The 16,119-nt window shown below is 51.0% G+C and overlaps 2 protein-coding genes and 1 long non-coding RNA gene across 3 annotated transcripts in view; 2 read left to right on the forward strand and 1 right to left on the reverse strand.

The window, feature by feature from the left end:
• The first annotated feature begins 7 nt into the window (after positions 1–7).
• Positions 8–5,044, forward strand: LOC123379528. Its single transcript, XR_006584066.1, has 2 exons — positions 8–88; positions 4,604–5,044. It is a non-coding gene; the product is annotated as an uncharacterized LOC123379528 (long non-coding RNA).
• Positions 5,045–5,621: 577 nt separating this feature from the next.
• Positions 5,622–7,279, forward strand: CD52 (CD52 molecule). Its single transcript, NM_001368851.1, is given in 2 exon segments — positions 5,622–5,722; positions 6,895–7,279. Coding segments are annotated over 2 exon segments (204 nt in total). The 5' UTR covers positions 5,622–5,668; the 3' UTR covers positions 7,045–7,279.
• Positions 7,280–8,590: 1,311 nt separating this feature from the next.
• The window catches only part of CRYBG2 (crystallin beta-gamma domain containing 2), a 29,909-nt gene continuing 22,380 nt past the window's right edge, over positions 8,591–16,119 (reverse strand). Inside the window, exons 17-22 of the mRNA XM_003989742.6 lie at positions 14,660–14,789; positions 13,179–13,318; positions 12,703–12,826; positions 10,439–10,597; positions 8,894–9,053; positions 8,591–8,790 (exon numbers count right to left, since the gene is read on the reverse strand). Coding sequence (XP_003989791.4) covers positions 8,702–8,790; positions 8,894–9,053; positions 10,439–10,597; positions 12,703–12,826; positions 13,179–13,318; positions 14,660–14,789 — 802 coding nt within the window. The 3' untranslated portion in view covers positions 8,591–8,701. The remainder of the gene's footprint in view (positions 8,791–8,893; positions 9,054–10,438; positions 10,598–12,702; positions 12,827–13,178; positions 13,319–14,659; positions 14,790–16,119) is intronic.

Genomic DNA, 16,119 nt, shown 5'->3' on the forward strand with positions numbered 1-16,119 from the left:
TCAGTTTTGTGATTATTACGGTATTTGTCTCCCTCTATGAAGTCCTCACCTGAAGGGACCCTCACTCATTCATCTTGCCTGCCACACGGTAGGTATCAATAAATTGCCTGAGATGGATGGATAGGCAGATGGGTGGATGGATGGGCGGATTGAGGAAGATTTACCTTAGAGTGCTCTGTGGTGTTATTGGATCACACCCCTCTCTCAGTGGGGATGAAGGATGCAGGACAGACCATATTGTAATATGTGCTGCAACCCCCTCCCTCTTCCTCCCAAGGCTCAGACTCCAGTGATGGGTACTTGAGAGCTCCTCCCACTTCCCTCCGGACCCCCCCCCCTCCCCCCTGGGGCCTCAAGACTCCTGCTCCCTCCCTTTCCTGGCTTTCTCCCAGGGGTCTCCACTCTCAGTTCTTTTTTCTTTCTTTGTAGCCAGGGTTAGAGGCCCCTAAGGCCCACTCAGGTTTTTCTAAGGGTTGCAACATGAGGCTTAAAACCACAGAAGGGAAGTGAAAGGGGTTTTCTTTTACTACCTGCCATGCAAATACGGCACAAAATAGACAAAGGAAGGGCGAGTGGGTGAGGCTATGGCTGGGCTTGAGTCAACCACTGAGTCCTCTAGGAGGGAGAGGGGCGGGAAATCAAGACTTAAACAGTAACTTCTGGGGAAGCCCCAGAGGTTACATACATGGCTGTGGTATTCAAGTTCAAATGGGGTTGGCTCCACCATTTGCCACGTTGTACAGGTCACTTAATATCTAAGTCTCAGTTTCTTCATCAGAAAATGGGGATATTTATAAAACCTATTGTAGAGCCCCACTGAAAGAATAAAGTAAGAGAATGCGTAAAGAATAGAGCACCAGTGCACCTGGGTGGCTCAGTCGGTTAAGTGCCAGACTTCAGCTCAGGTCATGATCTCGTGGTTCGTGGATTCAAGCCCCACTTCAGGCTCTGTGCTGACAGCTCAGAGCCTGGAGCCTGCTTCGAATTCTTTATCTACCCCTCTCTGTACCCCTCCCCCACTCAAGCTCGCGTGCTCACTCTCAAAAATAAATAAACATTACAAATAAAAATTTAAAAAAAAACAGAACAGAGCACAATCTAAGCAGTTTTGTGATTTATCTCATTCTCCACCCCATGCTGGAATTTCATGGCCATCCCCACCCGGAATCCCTTCTGCTACAGTTTTAGTCACCTGCTTGTCCCTCAACTAGCCCTCCTCCCATCCATCCTAGATTGATACTGTGAAAATTAATAAAAAGAAGCCTCATTAAAATGGGTCGGGAGGCCAGAAGGGGGAGCTCTCATGCCATCTCACTCAAGGCCAATTCCAGGAAGAATTGTCAATTATGGACCCCAACAGAAGAATTGTCAATATGAAAGAACCATGAATTATAAGCCTCAACAGGAAGAGATGTACATTGCATCTCCTACAAGAAGTCAACTACCCCAAGCAACTCAGCCAATGAGAAACTGTCATCACCTTGATCTCATGCTTTTCTCTATTGGACTTTTGTTCAAAACAACTCTACCCAACTTCCTCCTTCTTCATAAAATAACATTTCTCTCCTTTGCTTGTTGGACTAGCCTATGGTATTTTCTGTAGGTTGCTTGTCCTAAACTGTAATTCTCTAGTATCCCAAATAAACCCATTTTTGCTAGTAGAATAACTGATAGTTTTATTTCAAGGTTGACATTACTTGGTGTCAGAAGTGGGATCCAGAGATGACCCTATCCCCTCCCCACCCCACCCCACCGCCCCAACAACTCTGAGGCTGGTGAGCAAACAGTGCTAGTACCTACCAGGACCATTGAGCTCACTGCTTTCTCACTGACACTGAAGCTTGCAGGTAACTCTCTGTTGGATTTCAAGCTCCACTCATTATTGTGTTTTAAGCTCTCTAGGCTTTATTCAGGATCTGTTTTAAGGATTTGTCCTTTCTTAGAGTACTTGTTTGGCTTTTGGTTTGACTGCTTTTTGAAACTATTCCCATTGGAACTAGACTGTTTAGGATATATATATTTTTCCCCTCTAGAAAAACCTGTATCAAATGAGATCCCAGGAACCAAAAATGCTTTGAGAATGTGTCCCTCCTTTCTGGCACACCAGCTGGTTTTATGTTTAAAAATTTCAGTCCCTTTTCATGTGCATTTCTAACTAAGTGGATCACTTAACCAAAAGTAATTTAGAACATGAATGCTCATTATGGGGAACTTTCGATATCTTCAAACTTACTTTTCTCAAAACTGAATTGAACAACCGTGGATCTAAAATTGTCAAAACTGAATGGGATGCCTCTTTTGATGTTTTAAAGCTTCCAAATGTTATCAGGAATCTAAAATCGCCTCTCTGCAAAATACAATTTCTAGACCGAGGCAAAAAATTAAAGACAAAGTGCTTATGAGGCCTCTCTTTTCCCTCTCCCCTTTTCTTTGTTTCCAGACACATGACCCCTTTAAAGTCAAGTCATCTGAGGATTTAAAAAAAAATAATAAAAAGAAAGTCTTCTGAGGATTCAATAACCCCCAAAAGTCTTCTGTTCCCTGGATGAAGGCTGAATTGTGAGCCATAGTTAAAGAGTTTCCTATGAAACTGACTGAAGACCCTCACAGGATTGTTGAAGAATTACTAGCTATTCAAATTCACCAGACCAGTTTCTCAGATTTGTTGGTGAGGACCAGGCCAAACCTTGGATAAAGCTTGCCTGATGGGAACATCATGAACAGGATTTTTAAAAACAAGCCCCTAACTCATGGCAAAATGCTGGAACACTTGCCAAAAAGTTCAACCGAGCAATTGCAATAGTTTTTCCTAAACCTGTCATGGGAACAAAATTCAGGCTTGCACACAAAAATCTGATGAACCTGTTCATGACTGTTATAATTAACTTCAGATTGTTTCCAAAGAAAATTCTGGTCTTCCTTTAGATGTTAGATTCTCTTGGGGAGACCTTCAAATTTATTAATGGGCCAAGCCAGGATCTTTCTCTTTTAGTTAAAAGGACCAGGATGGAATGGGAAACTATGTCTACTCCAGATTTAACTGAGTTGGCAAACCACCTCACTTGTACCCTAGATGAGTCACCTAAAAGAAAGACCATTAAGGGGTGCCCGGGTGGCTCAGTTGGTTAAGCGTCCAACTTCAGCTCAGGTCATGATCTCACAGCTCATGAGTTCGAGCCCCACACAATTGTGCCTCCACCCTCAGGGCCAGTTGAACATGGCACTAATAAACCTCAACTGGCAAAGATTGTAGATACCCTCCAAATACCTTGGCCTGACACATTGCCATTGTTCCTTCTAAATCTCAGATCCACCCCCTGGATAGTCACAGGACATCCCATGCACTTGGCCCCTGCCTCCTTTGACCCACATTTAATAGAAGGAGATATACCTCAATATTGCAAAGGCCTAATTGCTTCCATTAAAAGTAACCACACTTCGGTAGGGGGCGCTTGGGTGGCCCAGTCGGTTAAGGATCCGACTTTGGCTCAGGTCATGATCTCACAGTTCCTGAGCCCAGCATCAGGCCCTCCGCTGTCAGCATGGAGCCCACTTTGGATCCTCTGTCCCCCTCTCTTTCTGCACCTCCCCCACTCACTCTCTCAAAAGTAAATAGACATTTAAAACACACGTACACACACTGAGGGACGCCTGGGTGGCTCAGTTAAGTGTCTGGCTTTGGCTCAGGTCATGACCTCACGGTTTGTGAGTTCAAGCCCCGCATTGGGCTCTGTGCTGACAGCTCAGAGCCTGGAGCCTGCTTCGGATTCTGTGTCTCCCCCCTCTCTCTGCCCCTCCCATGCGCATGCTCTGTCTCTCTCTCTCAATAATAAATAAACGTTAAAAAAAATTAAAACAAAAAACACATTTGAAGTTTTGCTGTTTTGCAAAAAGTTCACCAACTGGAGCTTTATGTTCATACCTGCACTGTATTTTCGCAAATGCACTCAGTTAATTCTTTCAATGGGTTCTTGCAGAGTATTCACTGTTCTGCTTTTGTGGCCAAGTTAAGCAGTCATTTCCAGGACATACGGGACTCAGGGTTTTGCCTCCACAGGGAGAACTTTTCTCCCCTAAGTTGGAATACGTGCCGATATTTTCAGTTGGCTACTTTCAGAGCAAGGGTCCTGGTTTGGAACCACCATACGATTTGGAATTGTAGTGTTACTTTTTTTTTTTAAGTTTATTTCTTTTGAGAGAGAGAGAGAGAGAGAAAGAAAGCGAGAGAGAGAGAGAGCGCGCGCGCGCGCGCGCGCGCGCGCATGAGTGGGGGAGGGGCGAAGGGAGGGGGAGAGAGAGAGAGAGAGAGAGAGAGAGAGAGGATCCCAAACAGGCTCTGTCAGCACAGAGCTCAATGTGGGGCTCGAACTCATGAACCGTGAGATCATGACCTGAGCTGAAATCAAGAGTTGGATGCTTAACTGACTAAGCCACCCAGGCACCCCTGTTGTGTTACTTTTGATTCTATACTTGTTGCCTGTCAAACCTTTGTAAAATAATGTACCCAATAAAGAGATGATCTCCAATACTACATCCTTGATAACTATGGACTCTAGCTGGGAAGTGCCTGAGAATTCTCCTGATTCCCCTCCTTCTCACTCAGATGTGAGTTTCCAGCCTGTACAATTGCCCTCGGATTGGGACATGACACCCAGGAAAGGCACTTCCTGGCACCGAGGGACAAAAGGCCACTGAATTAGGAAAACCTGACTCTTGATCAGAGATGCTTCTCAAGAAAGCTCTTGATCAGAAGAAGGAAATGTGGAAATAAAAGGAAACCTCAGTAAAATGGAGTCAAAGAGGCTAGAAGGGGGAGCTCTCCTGCCATACCACTCAACCTCAATGACAGAAAGAACTGTCAGTTTACAGACCCCAACAGGAAAAGCTGTACACGGCAAACTCCTAGAAGAAACTGACTACCCAGCAACTCAGCCAATGAGAAATCATCACGACTCTGGACTTGCAGGCACTTTTGTTCAAAACAACCCCTCCCAACTTCCTCCTCCTTCTGTTTTAAATAAAGTTTCTCTCTTTTGCTTACCTATCTTCTGGTTTTTTGGTGTCGCTTGCTTATCCCAAATTGCAATTCTCTGCTCTTCCTGAATAAACCCATTTTTGCTGATCAAAGAAATGTTTTAAGGTCGACAGTACAAACAACCGATCTGCTATTTTCTGTATCCAAATTACAAAATTCTAGGTCTTAAATCCGCTCCCCTCCCCTGCTCTGGTCTTAATTACATTGCATTTAATCCCTGGCAGCTCTTGTGTTAAAAGTCAGAGAGGGGCAGTTTCTGGCCCAGGGTCTCAGGGTTGATAGGCGATTAAACCAAGATTCCGTGCCCACTCTGCATGACTCCAGGCCCAGAGCCCTGCTTACTGTCTCCGCAGCTGCTGCATTGTTTTGCCCACCTCCGTCCCCAGACTGGCCTCGGTCCCCATCCAGAACCCACCATCTACAGGGGGCCTTAAGAATCTAGGGCCTGGTGTGCTCAATCCTGAATTCTGTAAAAAGGAAGCAGCACCCCCACCCCTGGGCCCTCCTTCTTCCCGCTTCTACCCCGCCTCCCCTGCCTCCTGGTTCAAAAGCAGCCAAGCCAAGCAGCCTGCAGACAACCCTGCCTTCATCTCTAAAAGCTGCTACCAAGAGAGCCACCAAGATTCCCCCAAGATGAAGGGCTTCCTCTTCCTCCTACTCACCATCAGTCTCCTGGTTATGATTCAGGTAAGAACAGACCCTGGGAGCCCCTGGCACCACCGCCCAGGATTCTCCAGACCTGCCTGGCATGGGAGGGAGGAAATACAGGCTTCCCGGCACTGAGCCTTCTTCTTGCATGGGAAGAGAGGCTCCAGCAGGGGAACCGAGGACTCAGGGGCCTGGTCCCAGCATTCCAGCCCTTCTGGCTGGGGTCAGACTGCTTGAGGTCTGTCTCTGGGCAGAATCCTGGACCTGAGGCTGGGGAGCATTCACAGGGCACCAGGCACACTGAGGCACGCAAGGGGGTGTTGTGGGATAAGGGCTGAAGCATCTCTGAGTGAGGAAGGCATCAATCCGCGGGGAGCTGGGGAAGTGGCCCTGTTGGGAAGGGGCCAAGACATGTTCAGGTGGAGCCAGATCTGGTCGTGGAGATAGCAGGGATCCCCCCAGGGAGAGAAGCCAGTGTGTTTGGGAATGCAAAGAAGAAGGAAATCTCCTGCTCCAGAAACAGCCGCAGACTCAGACTCAGCTGCTATTCCAGGAGGCAGCTTTCACAGTATCCCATGTGCCCTGAGGGCACTAGTCCCGGTAGGAGACCAGAGCCATCAAGTTCTTGATCAAGAACAGCTTGATCAAGCATCAAGAACAGCTTGATCACCATCAAAAACAGCTTAATCTCCATCAAGAGCAGCTTTAGTTGCAGCCTGATCAAGCACTGAGAACAGTTTGATCAACCATCTGGTGCTTTCCTCCAGCAAGAGGTCACACATTCCCCACCTCCGCACCCACCCACCCGTTGCCAGGTACCTTCTCCCCGCCCGGCCGTGTGACACAGGACCTCAAGACTATATGATGGGCTCATTCAGAAGACGAAGAAACAGGCTCAGAGTCTCAGACCCTGGCCCAGCTAGTCAGATCGGGGGCCGAGACCACAGGTTCCCATCCCCCATGTCCTGGAGGAGCTGGTGGCTTAGCGGAGGTGAAAGGAAGGTCCCGTGGTAAGGGGAGGAGGAACCCCCTTTCACCTTGGCTGTGTCATGGCAGGAAGCAACCAACTGTCCTTGCAGGGCCTTGCGGCAGAAGTCGTGGTCATGAGGGACAGAGAATTGAGAACTATGGTATCAGGGTAGGGGAACTAGGTCTCTAGATAACATGAGCTTTGCAAGTGCCCCGAGCTCGTCCTACTTCTTCTTTTGCAGATACAGACCGGAGTCCTGGGAAACACCACCACCGCCGCCACCACCACCAAGAAACCCAAGAGTGCGACCCCGCCCCTCAGCAGCCTGAGCGGCGGCAGTGTCCTTCTCTTCCTGGCCAACATCCTCGTCCAGTTCTTCTACCTCAGCTGAGGTGACATGCCTCAGCCCTAGCCCCGTGCCCCCTGAGACCATCGCTCGGCTGCCATCATCTCTAGCAAGAGAAGCTCCTCCCACCCAGCCCCTGGGAGGGGTTAGTGCCAGAGATGACCAGGTTGTGGGAATTGACAGGTAGTGCCTTGGAGGCATGACCAACACCAGGAGGTACTGATGTGCAGGGGGCAAGTACCACCCAGCTGGAGGTCAATAAAGTTGTCCTGTACTTGGAGTGGGGTCCCGTGTGTGGTCACTGGACATCACTGGGCCCCAAGAGCCAGGTTGGCGGTAGCACCAAGGACCTTCCCATGCAGGAGAAGGAGGAGAGGTAGCACCAGAGGGCGCTGACCCCAGCGTTCCTGCCTCGAAGTCCCAGTGCCTTGGCCTCTCCCCTTAGGATCCCTGCGCAGGGACATGGCCCAGAGCCTGCCACCCTCACCAACCTCTTTAACTGCACCTGCTTCACCCATCCTTGGGTGTTTGGGCACGATGGTCCCAGAGGAAGCCCCAACCCCATCCCTGGACGTCCCCAGCTGCAAGGGCTCAGCCCCACAGTCACCCTCCTGTCCTCACCGGATACTGGATGTTGGTCCAGCAGGGGTGCTGAGAAGGATGAAGAGGAGGCCGCCCACTTCCTTCCCGCCGACCCCAGGCTGGGAAGGCAGGAAGGACGCACAACTGCTCTAACCACTTCTACCCTCCTGGGTCTGCGGTGGTGGTACTGGGAGCTATGAGGAGGGAAGGGAGACCCAGAGAAGCCCCCAAGGGCCTTGACCGTCTCTGCCTCTTCCTAGAAGACCTTGGCCAAGGGACCGGGAAGTGCTGGCTCAACTGGGTGATGGAGGGGGCTGTTCTTCTAGGTCCTGCCATCTCTGGGCTGGGTTAAGAACTCAGACCCCCTGTCCTAGCTTCTTTGACTGAGAGGCCAGACCTCTAGGCCTTGAGACCGGAGTGGGGGGAAATTAAGAGGAGTGCTGGTGGGCAAGGCGAATGTTGTGTCTCCCACTCACTTCCCCTGCCTGGCCCACTGTGACCCCATCACACTGTCTGCCTCCCTAGAACACTCTCCCTGTACCACCCCCTAGCCTGGCTGACTCCTTCCCATTCTCCACACCTCAGAAAGGAGCATCCCTTCCTCCGAGCGGCCTGCCCTGTGCCCCTAAGTGGTTCAGGTTCCTCCCGGTGCATCCTTCTACTTCCGTTCTTATCACTCAGTGTATCACCCTACCTGTCAAAATCTGCCACTGGACTGTGAGTTCTCTGAGGGCAGGTACCAAGGGGCTTGGCTCGTGTTTGTGCCCCACAGCTCAGCGCCAGACTGGACTCAGAGCAGGCTCTTGGAACCCATCAATTGAGGGGGGATAGACAGCTTTAAAGACCACACTCACAGTTAATCTGGGCCCAGGGCTCCCTCTGGTGGCAGAGGGAGGCCTTACACCTGAGCCCTAGAACCTGAGCTGGGAGAAAAGTAGGGCGAGTACCGGGCAAAGAAGGCAGGTGAACAATTCCGCACCCCAGCCCCAAATATCGAGGTGCACAAAGATGAGGATACCTGGGAGCATATTAGAAAATAGCTTATGTTACAACAACGACAAAAAACCTATAAAAACATTTCATCCCAGGGAAAGCCTCCAGGGCTGGGAGGTGGGGGTGGTCAGAGCACATGGACTGTCCAGATCTGGGACGCCCGGTCCTTGGCCACCTCCCACAGCACTGCGTGGTCCCGGTCATAGCCCCGGCCGCCTGTGGGAAGGGGTAAGAGATGGGGAAGATGGTCAGAGATTGCTGAGGACTCCACTGCCCGCACCCGCCTCAGGTGCCTTCTCCCGCACACGAGCCCCCTTACCCTTCACATCCAGGATCCGGCCTTCGAACATCTCGCTGCAGATGTGGCCCGATTCGCTGATGCTCCACGTCTGGCGGGGCAGGCGGCTCTCAGCCCACAGTACCACCTTGGAGCCCGTGCTGGGGGGCCCAATCACCTGCAGGCTCATGGTAGGGGCCACCTGAGGCCCCAGCAGGTGATCAGGCACTGTTCCTCCCCACAGGGTCTCCTCCAGCCCGACACCCTTGACACACCCAGCTTTGAATCCTGGCTCTCGTGGACTGTGACCCTGGGCCAATCTCTTAATTCTTCTGAGTTTTGTTTTCCTTGGGGATGGGAATCCCTGAGTGCTGGCTGTTGTGAGGGTTCGGTGTGAAAGACCATCAAAGGTCTGGAAAAAAAGTAGCTCGTCCAGGAAGACTTTCATGGCTGACTCCCAACGCACAGGATTTAACATCGGACAAGCTCTCACACACTAATTGACTGTGTGACTTTCAGCTTGTTACTTAACTTCTCTGTGCTCTAGTTTCCTCACCTATGAAATGGAGAGTAAGTAAAAGACGAAACCCCTTTGTGCCTACAAAGGTGCGCACCGCCGTAACCTTCCCTCCCTCGCCTAGCTCCAGCCAGTGGGGGGACCTTCTAGTCCTGCTGCCAAGCATTTTCCCACCCGAGAGCCTTTCCACTTGTTGCTGCCTCTGCCTGGAACACTCTTCCTTCGCACATCTACACAGATGGCTCCCTCAAATGCCACCCTCTGGGGGAGAGTCGGCCTTGTCACTCTAGTGTCACTCTAGTGTCCCTAGTCTCCTCTAGTTACTTTTTTCTCCTGCGCTTCGCATCACCTAAGGCACAGAGATATTTGACTCATTCAAATTGTCTCTGTCTCTCCCCCCCCCTACGATGTACGCTTCGGGAGGGCAGGAGTCATTTCCATCTTCTCACTGCTGTATTCCCGGCCCCTAGAACAGGGCCTAGCACATAGTAGGTGCTCAGGAGATGTTTGTGGAGTGAATCTATCATCATTATTATTATTGTTTAATGTTTATTTATTCTTGAGAGAGAGAGAGAGAGCGCGCACGCGCGCGCACAAGTGGGGGAGGGGCAGAGAGAGAGGGAGACAGAATCCGAAGCAGGCTCCAGGCTCTGAGCTGTCGGCACAGAGCCCGATGCGGGGCTCGAACTCATGAGCCGTGAGATCGTGACCTGAGCCGAAGTCGGAGGCTTAACCGACTGAGCCACCCAGGCGCCCCATGAATCTGTCATTACTAATAGGACCCAAGTTCTCCCCAGGATATCAGAGCTGGCAGATCCCTTAGAAGGGTCTGGTTCAACACTCCCGTTTTACAGATGGGGAACCGAGGCCCAGAGAAGAGCCCGAACTGGCCAGGGAAGCGGCGCCTGCATCCTCTACCTGCCCAGGGTCCTGGCATCTGTGTGTATCTCTCTATCTCTCTGGCCCAAGGGCAGGTCCTGCGTCTGACGGGCAGGCTGGCATTTCCCCTGGAAACGGGGCTTTGAGTGCCTGAGGCTCTGGGGTCCCTGTCCCCGCCCCTCAACTCGTACCTGGTTCTTGAGCAGCCCGTCCTCGTAGTACCAGATGAAGCTTCCTCCCTCTTGGGGCTGGGAGACCACCACACGGCCGGCCTTCATGTCCTCCACATGGTCCGGCATGGCCAGGAATCCCCTCAGTGCAGTATTCCAGAGGCGGAAATAAGCCCGGCGCTGGTGAGCAGGGGAGGCTGAGTGAGGGACCCCTGGGCAGGGATGCTCCCACCTGGGCCCCTGACACCCTCAACTCTGGACCCGCCAGGATCCCAAGCTCCCAAGCCCTCCTCCATGCCCTGAACCCTTCCTGGGCCCTGCTTCTAAGCCACCCTTTCTTTCACACCCATGCACCGGGGGGCACATCCGTGGTGCACACCCACGGCCACACGGCTCCGCGTCCACAAACACCCACAGCCATGTGCAGAGGGACGCACTGGCAGCAACACCCAAGGTCCACACGGTTGCACAGAAGTTTGTGGCAGATACAAACCCACGGAGACACACAGCCATGCAAACACGCTTCCTAAGTGATGTGCAGGCCCCTCCCCCGGCCTACCCCACACCCCATGTTTGCTAAAAGGATGGATGTATGCAGGAATACACACACACACACTCACACACACACACACACACACGTCCATGCTGAAGAAGTACCATGGTGGGGAGGGCATCCAGCTGTCACACATCAGACCAGGCTCTGCCACAAATCGGCCGGCGGCCTTGAATAGTGGTGATGGTAATAACAGAAGAATCATACCTAACGTGTGTGGAATGCCTACCCACTCAAGTACCATCCTGCGGGCTTTATAAACACTGTCTGTCTTTAGTCCTCCAGAAAATTCCATCATATAGGTCATCCTCATTTTATTTTATTTTTAAAAATTTAATGTTTTATTTATTCTTGAAAGAGAGAGAGAGACACAGAGCATGAGCGAGGGAGGGGCAGAGAGAGAGGGAGACACAGAATCCAAAGGAGGCTCCAGGCTCTGAGCTGTCAGCACAGAGCCCGACACGGGGCTTGAACTCACAAGTGGTGAGATCATGACCTGAGCCGAAATCAGACGCTTAACCGACTAAGCCACCCAGGCACCCCCTCATTTTATTTTATTCAACAGATTTTATTTTTTTAGTTTTTTGGTAAGTAATCTCTACACCCAACATGGGGCTCAAACTCACGACCCTGAGATCAAGAGTCATGTGCTCTACCAACTGAGCCAGCCAGGTACCCCTATGTTATCCCTCTTTTAAAGATGAAGAAATTGAGGGGCGCCTGGGCGGCTCAGTTGGTTAAGCATCCGACTTCGGCTCAGGTCATGATCTCACAGTTCGTGAGTTTAATCCTCGCGTCGGGCTCTGTGCTGACAGCTCAGAGCCTGGAGCCTGCTTCAGATTCTGTGTCTCCCTCTCTCCCTGCCCCTCCCCTGCTTGCACTCTGTCTCTCTCTTTCTCAAAAATAAATAAACATTAAGAAATTCTTTTTTAACATTTAAAGATGAGGACAGTGAGGTCCATGGAGGTACAGTACTTGCCCAAGATTACAGAGCGAATCCTTGTTCCCTTCTGTGGACCTTTATTTCCCCAACTGTAAATGTGAGGGCCGGAGATAACCTCCAAGGTTTCTTCTAGAAATGATGCCCTAAGAGTGTGAATACAAGGGCCACACAAATACCCTCATACTGTCTCAACAGTGTCACAAAAACAGGCACGTGTGGTCATATACACACCTCACACCCAACTATGTCACCTGCGAAGCACAGACACGTGGATACAAATGATATCACGGCCACAGAAATATCCTCAGACAGGCATGTGTGCGCGCCCACACCCACACCCACACCCACACACACACACACACACACACCACGGCCATGCCTCCACCTCAATGCACATGCACATAAATGAGAAACAGGTCCAGACACGTGCTCACAGACAGAGAAACTCAGGAGCGGATAGTGTCTCCCAGAGTGAGGCCTGCTTATTATTTCTGGTTGGTACATGAGATGATTTTTCACCCTAAGTGGATGAACTTATTGCTAAAAATTCAATAGTACTGTGTTTATTATCATGTCAATTAAAGAAAAATCATACATACACATCAAACCCATGATTTTATGGTTATCAGCCCTTAGGATAAGGACAAAGTGTAAAAAACAAGTGAGCTGGTTTAGAGAAAAGTGTTAAGTAGATAATGGTTCGATGACGACGTGGCAAAACTGTGACAAAAATACACAAAGGCTGAGTTTGGGAAATATGGGAAACACACAACCCGACACGCTACCCACCTGCTTGATGGGGTAGAGGGAACCCACCCTCTGCGTCCCGCTGTAAGTCAGCCAGTTGGTGATCTCACAGCTGCCCACCAGCCACTGGCGTCCCCGGAAGTCACTGTGCTCACACAGCACCCAGCTGGGTCCAGCAGGTGCCAGAGATGCAGAGAGGAAGACAGACAGACACACAGACAGAGGAGGAGGCACAGATGAGAGAACATTCTCCGTCTCCTTTTCTCTCATGCTGAGACTTCTCTGCCTGGTGTTAGGGTCCCGAGGAAGGAGAGGGAGGCTGGGAAGTGGCAGTTTGCAGAGCAGAGGAGGGTCCTGGAGAACCTGGGCTGGGGTCCAAGACCCTCCTTAGCCTGAACCTTTCCCTCCCTCCTGGATGGGGGCGGGGAGTGGAGGGGAGGTGGGAAGGGGCAAGAGGCCAGAGACCCAGCCCTCGCTCCCTAGCAGCCCCCGCCCTTATGCCCCCCCAACACACTCACACGCCCCCCCTGATCCGCACGGACAGCACGTGGTTGTTGAAGCCCTCGGCTTGCAGGCTGCGGACCTCTCTGTCCAGCTCGATCTCCTTCCCTTCAAAACACTCCAGTCCATACAGAAAAATGGAGGGCTCTGAAAAGTGCTGGGGCCAGGGGTATGGAGAAGGGGTGAGGCTGAGAGAGCCCCGGCGCCAGACTCAGCCCCCAATTCCAGATACTCCGATTCCCAGATCAGTATTTCAGGCCCTCTTCCCTCCTGAGGTCTGCCTCACAGGGTCCTGGGCTCCTGGACACCCCCAGCTGGGTGTCCCCCAGATTCTCAGATGCAGCATGTACCAGACTGGGCCCCCTACTGTCCCCTCAAACCTCCCCCTAGTGCCAGTCCATGGTACTTCTAAGAACAGTAATAATAATAATAATAATATGGGTAATTATAGCAGTTCTCACGTATTCGGGGCTTACCACACACCAGATTCTGTGCTAAGTGTTTTACCTGACCTCGTTATAACTTCTCAACAACCTTATAAGGTAGGTGCTCTTATTATCCCTGCTTAACAGAGGGGAAACTGAGTCTGGAGGAGATTAAGCCACTTGCTCAAATCCCTCGAGCTGGGCTTCAGAATCCGGTCTGTCTGCGTTCAGAGCCCAACACATAGTTGTAAAGCTTGGACTCAGCAGCTGGGCTGCCTCTGGGAGAACCTGGCTCTGCTTGTCACCAGCTGTGTGACCTGGGGCAAGTCGCATGACCTCTCTGTGCCTCAGTTTCACATGTGGAAAAGGGAGTGGATGGTAGTAACAAACCTCTTCGGGCTCTGGTGAGGACTAAACATCTTAGTGCATGGAAGCCTTTGAAACACTGCCCAGAGCCTGGTAGGGGCTCAGTGGTCAGCTGTCTGCTGTGCTCTAACAGCGGGCCCACCCGGTCCTATAGACTCTGACTCCTTAACATGGCCTGTGTCACTTCCCTCCGTCTCCTCCCTGGTGCAGGACATCATCGTTTATTCTGGCTTACTGTAGCAGCAACCCCGCTGCCTTGTCCCACCCTTCTGTCCTCCACCGCGCAGCAGAGATGGCTCTCTGTTCCACTCCTTCCTGCACAGAAGCCCCACCTCAGCTGTCTGGCTGCCGTCCCCTGCCCACCCCAGAGGCGCTAGTCCCTACTGTCCCCATACCACCTCTACATCTGGACACACCACTCTGCATTGTAATCTTTATGTCAGTGTGGTCATGGGTTCCTTGACATCAGGGCTGTGTCTGGTTTGTGTCAGTGTCCCCAAGACCTGTCACAGTGGGTGCTCAATAAATCTCTAGTAAGTGGAACTGACTTTGAAGCCATGGGGTCAGGGGAAGCTGGGGTCGTTCTGAGGAAGACTGGATTCAAGCCCCAGCAGCCGAGCCGACAGTGAGGACAGACTCGGCGCCCACACTCCCCCAGCAGCATCCCCTGCCTCAGCGGTTGCCCGGAACTGGACAAGGGTACTCACCAGGGGTACCTTCTGGAGAGAGCCCAGGACTCCGGAGGCTAGGCAGCCCATGGCCGTGAGAGTGGGAAACTCGCCCTCGGAGAGAATGTGCTGGTCACCTTCAAAGTTCTTCTCATCAAACAGGATCCAGCTAGGGAAGGGGAAGAGTAGGAGGGCATAAGTAGGTATTTGAGCCTGCCCTGTCCTGTGCTTGGCCTTCCCAGACCCTCTGAGATGCAGCGGAATGGATGCAGACTTGATTGTGACCACCCCCCGCCACCCCTCGTCTATGGGAGGTCAAGGATGAACAGGCCCTGAGCAGCAGAGACTGAGGTCAAGACTTAAGAACTGACTGGATGAAATCCTACTGCCCCTATGGAGGGAAATTTGGCAACATCGAGCAGAACTCTATTCACAATTACTCGCAATCCCATTTCATGGAATCTCAAAACCTCCTTTAAAAACATGAAATGGCACACGCACTAGGCTTTTCATACAGCACTGTCTGCAAGGACAAAGAGTGGAAGCAGCCTGAGTGTCCATCAGTGGGGGATTGTTGAATCAACTAAGAGTGTCGAGTATAATAATACAGCAGTTGGGGCGCCTGGGTGGCGCAGTCGGTTAAGCGTCCGACTTCAGCCAGGTCACGATCTCGCGGTCCGTGAGTTTGAGCCCCGCGTCGGGCTCTGGGCTGACGGCTCAGAGCCTGGAGCCTGTTTCCGATTCTGTGTCTCCCTCTCTCTCTGCCCCTCCCCCGTTCATGCCCTGTCTCTCTCTGTCCCAAAAATAAATAAACGTTGAAAAAAAAAATTTTTTTTAAAATACAGCAGTAAAAAGGAATGAGAAAGAGCTCTTAAGGGGATGTAAAGTGATCTCCAAACTGTTAGGGAAAAAAGGTGCAGAACAGCGTTTATAGTATGCTTCTCTTAAAAAAAAAAAATTGAGATAAAATTCGCATACCATAAAATTCACTCTGTACGATTCAGTGGTCCTCAGTATACTCACCAGGTTGTACTATGCTTCTTTTTGTGTAAGAAAATGAGGGAGAAGGGCAACAAATATATTTGGTTTCTATAGTTAGATGCAAATTTATGTAAGAGAGTATATTTGCTTATAGTTTCATTAGAAAAACCAATAGATGAATTAACTAAACACTAAAAATAAAAATAAAAATAAAAAGATTACCTATGGGGAAGGAGGGGGGGAAAGATCGCAGGGATAGAGATAGATCTTATTGACTGACTTGGCTTTGGAACTGTTCTGGACTGAAGGTCTCTCCAAAATTCACATGTTGAAGCCCTAACCTCAAAAACGATGGCCTTTGGAAGGTTCACATGAGGTCAGGAGGGTGGCGCCCCATGATGGGAACAGTGTCCCTATAAGAGGAGGAAGTGTTGTCTCCACTAGGTGAGGACACAGGAAGAAGGCTGCTATCTACCAGCCAGGAAGCAAGCCCTCACAGGAGAGCCAAATGAACCTGC

Source organism: Felis catus, chromosome C1 (assembly GCF_018350175.1).
Source record: "Felis catus isolate Fca126 chromosome C1, F.catus_Fca126_mat1.0, whole genome shotgun sequence".
Taxonomy (NCBI): Eukaryota; Metazoa; Chordata; class Mammalia; order Carnivora; family Felidae; genus Felis; species Felis catus.